The sequence below is a fragment of the Grammomys surdaster genome, unplaced genomic scaffold, assembly GCF_004785775.1.
Source record: "Grammomys surdaster isolate TR1022 unplaced genomic scaffold, NIH_TR_1.0 162029, whole genome shotgun sequence".
Classification (NCBI taxonomy): Eukaryota; Metazoa; Chordata; class Mammalia; order Rodentia; family Muridae; genus Grammomys; species Grammomys surdaster.
Genome location: NW_021623180.1, coordinates 1 through 9349, shown reverse-complemented (window position 1 = coordinate 9349; position 9349 = coordinate 1). Strand labels below are relative to the sequence as shown.

Below are 9349 nucleotides of genomic sequence, written 5' to 3'. Positions count from 1 at the left end.
GCCTATTAGATAGCATCAAGAACAGACATGGGATCACATGATATTAAAAAGCGTCTATAAGAACTGGAGAGGTAGCAGCATTTAAAAGTGTGAATGAAATCATCCAGGCATGGAGGCACACACTTTTAATACCAGTATTCAAGAGGCAGAGGCAGGTAGATATCCGGCTTGGCCTACACATCGAGTTCAAGGTTATCCAGGGCTATGTAGAGAGACCCTGTTGCAAAACAAAATACCATAAAAAATTAAGTCTGAAAAATGGGTTTGCAACTATGGATTCTTAACTGTGCCTATAGAACGTAGAGCCTTTAGAGGCATGGAGAAGTAGAGAAAGCTCTTCAGATTCTCAGTCAGAACAGTGTGTGTGTGTGTCTGTGTGTCTGTGTCTGTCTGTGTCTGTGTGTGTCTGTGTGTGTGGGTATCTATGTGTGTGTGTGTCTGTGTGCCCGTGCATGTGTGTGTGTGTGTGTGTGTGTGTGTAGACAGAGGCCAACATGCATGAGTTGGTTCTCTCCTTTCACCATGTGGGTGCCAGGGATCACACTTAGGTCTGGAAACTTGGCAGCAGGCCCCTTTGCCTGCTGAGCAGTCACACAAACCAGAACACAGTTCATAAAAAGGGACATCTTCCACCATCTTCTTCCAGTGATTTGAACATGGAACTGACAACTCTCTGCTTTTCCTTTTCCCAAGATGATTTACAAAGGCTCCTCTTCTTTTAGTTTTGAGATGGTTTCTCACTGTACAGCCCTAGCTGACCTGGACCTTACTGTGTAGCCCACAGATGGCCCTCCTGCATCTGCCTTCCAAGGGGTGAAATTACAGTCATGAGACACCATTATCCTAGCCCCACAGTTTTCTTGAAAATGTGATAATAGACCCCAGATTTTTCTCAGGAACTCAACCAGAGCTTTGATTAATGTGTCTTCTATAAATCTTTTGGGGATGCCTGGGTACCCTCTCACATTTTGAATTTGCTTTTATTCAGTCAAAGAGGATACATGTAAGACTGTGGTCTGTATAGATTTTGATCTTATTACCCAATTTTGATAGGAATAAAACAAGACAAAATCAACAACAAGTATTTAATTTTTGCTATATTCAAAAATTGCCTACAATAAGCTTCACACTGTACAAAATATCACAGATTTCAGCCGCCTGATTCTCCCAAACACCACACTACCCAGCTCAAACACAATCCCTTCTACTTGTCTTAAAATTTTTTTTTGTTTGTTTTGCTTTGTTTTGTTTTTTTCGAGACATGGTTTCTCTGTGTAGTTCTGGCTATCCTGGAACTCACTCTGTAGACCAGGCTGGCCTCGAAATCAGAAATGCGCCTGTCTTTGCCTCCCAAGTGCTGGGATCTAAGGCATGCGCCACCACCACCCGGTTTTGTCTTAAAATTCTTGACCAAAAAAGAAAATTCCAAATAATGTTGAGACAAGGTAGGAGAATTCCAAACTCCAGGCCTGAGCAGCTGAAACCACTGAAGAAATAAATTCCTTGGAGAGAGCCCTAGTTATCCTTGGCCAGCGTTATCTCGCAGATCCAGCGGTAAGGCCTCTGACAGACATTATCGTTCCAGCGGCCATCTGAGGTGAAGTGGACACAGTCTTCACCCCCTCCCAGTCCGTGTCCATTCCAGTTATCTGGCTGCTCTGGGGCCCAGTACCTATGAACAAACACAGATGTGGGCCTCCAGAAACCAGACTCTAAGACATACCCCAAGATTCTACCACCCACCCCAGGGACAGAGCCTTGGAAGTAGAGCAAGTCCCAGGCAAGGGCACTAGAGCAGGGCAAATGTGACACACACTCACTTAAAGCCTTTCTCAAAGTCGGTCCCATCCACCCATCGCCAGGGCCCATTTTGGTCTGTTAGGCCGATCCAACTGATCTCACTGGCTAAACGATTCTGCAGAAACTTCTAAAGAAATAAAAAGGCATGGTAACCTCTCTCTTAGACCAGGGAGCCTCCCAAGAAGAGGCTAGCCAGGCATCACCTGCTCCTCCAGGGAGTTGACAACCACCAGGTGAGAATTCTCCAGCCTGCAGTACTTGTCAGCTTCAGGCCATGACTTCCAAGACTGAGAAAACCAATAGCAGCTGCCTTCATGCTCCGTCCAGTGAAGGGGGCAGCAGGCCTCTTCTGAGCCTAAGAAAAGCAAAGCAAAGATGGAGAGCAGAGGCAATGCCTATTGTGTCCTCACCTCCCAGAAACTAGAGCAAACCACGCCCATCCCCTTCTCACTGTTGTTCTTGAGGTTGGCCAGATGGCATGTCAGGGCCTTCAAGTCCTTCCCCAGCTGTTGCACACGATCGGTTAGGTCAGAGAGATCTGGGACACACAGATGACAGTGACAACAGTGCTCTAGCTGTGGCATCTGCTGGTGTTCAGATGTCCTGAACAAGGGTCAGACTGGGAACACCTCCAGACACTGCGCATGCTCACACCCACTCTTCACGCCCAGTCTGGGACGATCTCCACACACTGTGCATGCTCCCACCTCCTGCCAGGGTCCAGGGAGGTCCTAGCCTCACCTGTTTTGAGAGCCTGCTCCTTCTTCTCCACTTCGCTCACCAGAGAATCCACCTTCTGGCTCAAGCCTTGGCCTGGAAGAGGACAGTTCAGCACCAGGAACCACACTCACCCACACCCTTCTGCACACTCTGGAGACCAGGGCCCCTCACCTGTCTCCAGCTCCTGCCTGTGATCCTCCACCTCCACTTTCAGAGAACTGATCCCTACTTGCAAGCTGTCAGCTGTAGAACAAGGAACTGGAGCTCAGGACTGTCCACCCTACCCAACCCACTCCAGCCCAGAACCCTGTGAGAGCCCTGCTCACCCCTGGTGTCCAGGGCCTGGAATTTAGTGTTTATCTTGGAGGTGGTGTTGTCTAATGTGGCTCTCAGGGTGTCTAGGTCTCTCCTTAACTGGGAACCTGATGAAGACGACAAGATAATGAAAACCACAGTTTCTCAGGTTTACGCTGTGGCAGCACTAGGCCGGGCTCCTTGCACAGAGTGACACTCTGCCTACAGAGACCCAGTGGGCAGGCACTGTTGTTACCCAGTAGTGCACAAGCATAAGCCGAGGCTGAGGGTTGAGGTGACATGACTGTGGAACCCAAGGACAGTAACAGGTGACTCGGCCAGCAGCTGTCTGCCCATGGGTCCTCCATGTCCCCACCAGTGTCCCCACCACTGCTCTCAACTATTATCAAGTCACTGTCCCTTGTGCTCCTTCATGCTTGTCCTCGCCATGGCCCTCGCTGCTCTCCATCTGTGCCCTCTGCACCAGTCATTGTCCTACTGAGGTTCTCTCCCTCCATCCACCCCCCACATCATTTGATTCCCCTCTTCCCTGCAACCCACTTTGGGATCCAATCACGGAGACAACCACCAGCAGCAGGAGGCTGAGGCCCAGGGAGAACAGGAGGAGGTGGGTCCAGGAGAGGATGTTGCACAGGAAGGACTGAGGAAGAGCTGCTGAGAGAGAAGGGAGTGTCACGACTCGGGATCCAGACTCTAAGAGGGAGAAGGGGAAGGACGGGGCTGCAGAAGCAGAGAGTGAAGGCTTGTCACTGCGAGTGTATGGGGCATAGCTAGAAAAATATGGAGCTGCAAGTGCCCATGCATTTGACACCTCCAATGGATTGGAAATCTGCAGTATGTCAGGCCTCTCATGGTTCTCAGGATGTGTTGAACACCCAATCTGAAACAAGCACAGGCTAAGGTCTTGCGATCAAAGCTGGTTTGGAGAGAAAGGAGGACACAGATAGGGGCTGGCAGGTTCCTAACAGGTTCTCACTTGTCTGCGGAGTGACATAAATGAGCGCCCCTCCAACTCCAGCTCCCTGCATTGCACACTTCTCCTCCCCCTACAGAGCACAGGAAGGTGAGTCCCTGAGGTCTTCCTCAGCCCGGTCTTCCTGAGGACCTTGTTTTCTCTTCACTACAGGGTGTCAGTGCTAAGTCCAGCATCCACCAGACTCAAGCACACAGCTCAGTCCAGGGTGGACAAACAGACGGTGGACACATGAGGATGCTGAGAGAGCAGGGTCTACTCTTTTCTCACCTTTACCAGGCTCTTGGTTTTTCTCCTGGCTTCCCAAGTTCTGGAAATTTTCATATGTCATTGTCATGCTTGGCAAACACGAGGCCTCTGGGGCTGTCGGCACTGAACTGAGACACCAGGATCCAGACGGACATAGAGCTGGGACCAAGGACAGTGCTAGGAGCAGTGTGGAGCTGAGTTAAAGCCTGGAACTGGGGTCAGATATGTCCCATGTTAGAGCAAGAATGAGGAGGCCTGGAGAGGGCTGGAGAGAGGGCTCAGCGGTTAGGAGCATTTGTTGCTCTTTCAGAGGATCCGGGGTCCATTCCAGTATCTACCTGGTGCCTCATAAGCATTCATAACTCTATTTCCAGAAGATCCAATACCCTCTTCTTACCTCTGTGTACAACAGGCACACACGAGCACACATGCACATTCAGGCAAAACTCTCACACATTAAATAAATAAATTATTAAAACTGAAAAATGAAAGATGTGTAGATTTAGCTCAGTGGTGTTGAGGTGTTGCCTTGCAAGCACAAGGACCTGGCTTCAGTCCTCAGCTCCAGAGGGAAAGAGAGAGAGGGAGAGAGAGGGGGGGGGAAAGAAGGAGGAGGAAGAGGAGGAGGAAGAAGAAAAAGAAGGGAAGAAGGAGAAGAAGAAGAGGAGGAGGAGAAGAAGAAAAAAGAAAGCAAATTGAAAAACTAAAATGGGGGCTAGCATGCAATTGAATTAGAAATGGGGTCAGGGTTGGGGTAGTACCATGGTTCAGTTGAGTTTAGAATTTGGAGGTAATATCAAAAGCTGAAGTGCCTGCTATTGCTAGGTCTACCATGGGCCAGGGCTTGAGGCTGTGCCTCTTCTGGGACTGACACCTACACTCAGACTGGAGCCAGGGGAGGAACTTTAGTTAATCTGGGAGGAGAATATGGTTCAATTTGATTTCCAATCAGGGCTAATTCAAACACCCAAACTGGACTTGGGGCTGAAGCTGAGAGCAGCATAGGGCTGGCGTTAGGGGGGATGCTTGGCCTTAGTGGAGCCAGAGCTGGGGCTGTATCTGGGTCTTTGTCTCCCTTGGGATTGAGGCATCCATAATCCAATCTAGAGCTCACCCAAAGGAAACTACATCCCACACTCTCCTCTTGTATCTCTTTCCCCTTAAGGTCATCAAAGCCCAAAGTCCTCCCTCTCTCTGAAGCTTCTTACACATTCCCTGTCCCACTGGTCTCCCTGGCAACCCTGGCCCAGTTACCTGTGTGAAGTCTTGGCTTCCCTGTGCAGCAATGAGCAGAGGCGGGAACTCAGTGAGGGTGGAGAATGATATCCTGGAGGGTTGGTGAGGGAGGGACCAAGCAGATGCCACTAGTGCACTCGACAGAGCCTTGCTGGGTTTTGTGCCCACTGGTCTGTGTTGTGGGACATCCTATTTCAACTCTCAAGGGTAAGTGATACTGAGTGGATGCTGATTGGCACATGTCAAGAGGTTGTGGGCGTGGAGCTGGGTTTGGGGCTAACTTTGCACTTGTCCTCAAGGGCGTGCCTTCTCCCATTCCTCTTTCTGGGAGCTCTGATGACTTCCTCATTTTTAGAATGTTGGGGTGAGGGGTTGACCAGAAAGAACAGTTTGCTGTTTTGTCTTAGGCCTTACATCTTCCTTTATTTCCTGCCTTTATATTTCCAAGAATCGTCCGTGTCTCATCATTAACCTCCCAGCACACTCCTACCCTGAGTCCACAGCATCTGACTAACACTACCCATCAGCTAGCGAGGCCTCCTGCGCTCTGTTTCAGATAGAAACCATGAGTTGGCAAGTCAAGAAAGAGCCTGCACCCTAGCTGAAGTCCTGAACTATGGGTTGATGTTTCTGGGTGCTGGAGGACTGATTTTTGCTTTGGGGTGCTCAGATTGGAGGGGACTGTTGCTCTGGGATTTGATTGCTAACAGCCTGGCACCCATCGGCTTGTGTAATCCTGAGCTCCTGGAAGCAACTGCAGGGGTGAGTGCTGGCTACTGTCATCAATCTCAAGCCTCAGGTGTCCAGACCCTTGCCCTGTATGGCTTAGCAGCTCCATGTGACTCCTGCTGTGACCATGGCTTGTGTGCAGCCCTTTACCCTGGCATTTCATAGGCTTTCCTGCAATGAGGTGTCCTTCTGTTACCTGTGCCACCTCTGCCTCCTGTCACCCTTGCCTGGCCACTCTTTGGAATCACTAAACTGTCCTCTTGCCCCTGCTGTGGCAAGTGTCTCCCTGTCACGTTGCCAGCATAGCCTTCTTTACTGTCAATGACAATAAAGAGCAATCAAAGAAAAAGACATCGGGTGAAACCTTTAACTGGGCCTAAGTTTGCAACATCAGGGGTTTCCTGCTAGGGTTTCTCCTTGACAACTAGAAGAGTGAGACAAATAGCCCATTTCTTTAGCCAGAAAGAGGGCATAGCAAAGGTTTTTTGGCCAATCACTACATAGTCCTTCATGTAAACTGTGGGCTGTCTGTGAACCAATCACATGCTGTCTTCTGAGCCCGCTGTGGAAGTGTTCTCCATCTGATAAGGGTGAAAATGGTTGCCAGGATTCATTGTGGCTTAAGATGGCAAGACATGTGGGGCGGTGGTGGTGCACGCCTTTAATCCTAGCACTTGGGAGTTGGAGGCCAGCCTGGTCTACATAGTGAGTTCCAGGACAGCCAGGATTACACAGAGCAACCCTGTCTCAAAAAACAAAAACAAAAACAAAAACAAAACTAAAAAAAGATAGCAAAGATAGCAAGACATGTAGACAAGTTTTTTGAGTCTTACTTGCACCAATAACTGGACTTGACAAACAGCTCTGGTCACCTGCAGCTTCTGTTTAGCTGATGGTCCTCCCCTCAAGATAGCCTGGGTATCAGAGAGGCTCATACTTCTCACTGTCAGTTAAGTTAAATTGCCATAGCCCCCAACACCACAGCTTACTGAAAGATAATCTTTTTAAAAGATTGCTACAATAAAAGCCAGTCACTAACATGCACCCTTCCCTTATGTTCATAGTTTAGTTGCTACAAGTAACAGACATGAGTGGTATTTGGGTAATGGACCAGGGATGAGAGCATTTTGTGATGTATCCTAAGCCAAGAGCCTCATGAGGAAGACAGACAGAGGCCAACCCCAATGCTGCCTGCCATCCTGGCCTGGCTTTCTGGACACATTCTGTCTTCAGAACATGTTTCTACTTCATTCTGCAAACCCCGCCAGTTCCCTGAAGTGGCTGTCTTGAATCTGTGCACACATCCTCTTTAAATGAAGGACTCCGGATCTTGTTTGTTAAGCTAAAAGCAGAGCAGATATTTCCTTCTGTGTCAGGTGTGTTTCAGCTGCCTGTTTCTCTTTCCATCACATGGGCAACCATTTATTTGTTGATGTTAAACATGTAGGTTGTCTCCAGTTTGGATCTGCTCCTGGTTTTGTTAGTGTCCTGATTATCACGGTGTCAATCAAAGATCAGCACTACACTTGAGATTTACAATGTCCTCCCTGGGCCTCGAGTTAGAGCCCTGGTCCCCAACTTGATAATACAGGGAAACAGACAGTGGGATATCCAAGAGGTGAAGCCCAGCAACATGTCTTCTGGACATGGAAGATGGGAGGATGGGGTTGAGAAGAGAACAGGATCATAACCTCTAAGAGGAATTATGGGAACTCGACCCTTTTCCTTTTCCTTTTCCCTTTCCCTTCCTGGTCCTTAGATGAGCGTTTTGTTTTTTGGGTTGCTAAAGTTTTTCAAGACAGAAGTTTCTTTGTGTAGCCTTAACTGGCCCAATACTTGTTCTATAGACAAGGCTGACCTTAAACTCAGAGATCCACCTGCCTCTGCCTCCCTAGTGCTGGGATTACAGGTGAGCACCACCAGCACCATGCTTTAGTGAGTGCTTTTGTCTGCCATACCATCCTGCCATGATGACATGTCTCACCACAGACCTGGAGCAATGAGGCCTGTCAATCAGGGACAGAATCATCTAGAAGTGTGAGTTAAAAACACAATAACACATGAGCAAAAATAAAGTCCTTTGTCCTCATGAGCTCTCCTTGCCCAGGCATCTGCTTTAGAGAAAGAAAACTGCCCACTGAGCTTGGTTCGTAGAAGACAACTCTGGGGCTGAGTCTGTTTATTATCAAGCATACACAGAAGGGTGTGGAGCAGGGAGCAAGGCTGAGGGAGACCGGATACAGTTTTAACTATCCATTTGGAGAACTTGAAGGGTTCATGTGACATTTCCATGCAAGTCGTCCAGCGTTGGGCTGACTGAGGTGGGAAGCAGCAGGCTGATAGAAATAGGATTAAAAAGCCCCAGGGAGGGAGTAAGTAATGCTTTGTTAACTCTAGATTTTCTTAATGTTGGTGAAGAGGGACCAACAGCAGCTGAGAGACAGTGGGTATCAAAGAAACTGAGGACCTAGGCCAACCAGGATACTACAAGGATGCACTGACATTAGGTTGGAAACCTACAGTAGTTTTAAGATGGGGATGTGGTTATGCTCATGTTTCTACAGGGAATGAAAAAACCTAGTTACAATGTGGCTTAGGCATACTGGGTAACCCTGCTTCTCATGCAGAGGAAATGGCAGATTATGTAGAGGAAACAGGGCTGGCCCTGTTGCTTAAGGAGATTGGCAAAATGGCAGGTACTGCCCCTGGGAGGAATCCTGCCTTGCTCCCAGCCGGGGTTTTTCTGTTTTGTTTTATAGTTTTCATGTATACTATTTTGAAAAAGTTTAATGGGGAAACCGAGGATTCTCATCCGTTGGAGAAGATTACAGAGTTGGCTTTGCATTTAGAGACTCTGCGGAGAGAAGCAGAAGTATTTGGAAAGGAAAAGGGCCACTGGGAGGAGACAAAAGTTCCAGCTTGGAAAATGAGATCAGGAATGTACAGCATGAGGAAAGCTGGAAGCAAACTAGTGTGGAAGGTAAACTGCAGCCTCGCCCTGCTGAGAGAGGCCTGCTAGAGCAACAAATGGCACAGTACAACAGGTTAGTGTACAGAGTCCACCACCAGAGACTTTGCTTGGGCCTACACAGGCACCTTCGGCCTTCCCAGTCTTTGTGCAGCGTATACCTGCTAATGATGGTGGTCAGGCTTGTAGTGAATTGACCTGGAGACTGATACAAATGTCAGATGTAAAGCATTTTAAAGAGGCAAGTGTAGTGTACAGCTTACATTCTTCTTTGTCAAAGAAATGCTAAATAACTGGGCTACACAGCGTAGCGTGATCCCTCAAGATTGGAAGGGATTGGTGCCAGCTGTTCTAGAAGC

General features: G+C 48.5%; 1 protein-coding gene across 3 annotated transcripts; it reads right to left on the bottom strand.

The window, feature by feature from the left end:
• Nucleotides 1–1342: 1342 nt before the first annotated feature.
• On the bottom strand, nt 1343–5509 carry LOC114615843 (C-type lectin domain family 10 member A-like). Of its 3 annotated transcripts, none has more exons than XM_028761455.1 (10): nt 5312–5509; nt 4079–4269; nt 3376–3489; nt 2847–2942; nt 2692–2763; nt 2542–2613; nt 2252–2338; nt 2004–2155; nt 1821–1927; nt 1343–1672 (listed from the first exon to the last, which is right to left on the bottom strand). In XM_028761455.1, the coding sequence occupies exons 2-10, from the start codon at nt 4143–4145 to the stop codon at nt 1516–1518; spliced, it is 924 nt and encodes a 307-aa protein (XP_028617288.1). In that variant the 5' UTR covers nt 4146–4269; nt 5312–5509; the 3' UTR covers nt 1343–1515. The 3 variants fall into 3 exon arrangements, with proteins under 3 accessions (XP_028617288.1, XP_028617290.1, XP_028617289.1); XM_028761457.1 differs by having other exon boundaries at nt 3376–3486; XM_028761456.1 differs by having other exon boundaries at nt 4079–4234.
• Between the last annotated feature and the right edge of the window lie 3840 nt (nt 5510–9349).

Excerpts from the sequence above, each read along its gene's own strand:
- LOC114615843 (XM_028761455.1), bottom strand. The coding sequence starts at position 4,145 with ATGACAATGACATATGAAAATTTCCAGAACTTGGGAAGCCAGGAGAAA. Across the intron at positions 3,490-4,078 it reads AAACCAAGAGCCTGGTAAAG|CAGCTCTTCCTCAGTCCTTC; the intron begins GTGAGAAAAGAG and ends CTTCTCTCTCAG. Across the intron at positions 2,339-2,541 it reads GGAGCAGGCTCTCAAAACAG|ATCTCTCTGACCTAACCGAT; the intron begins GTGAGGCTAGGA and ends TGTGTGTCCCAG.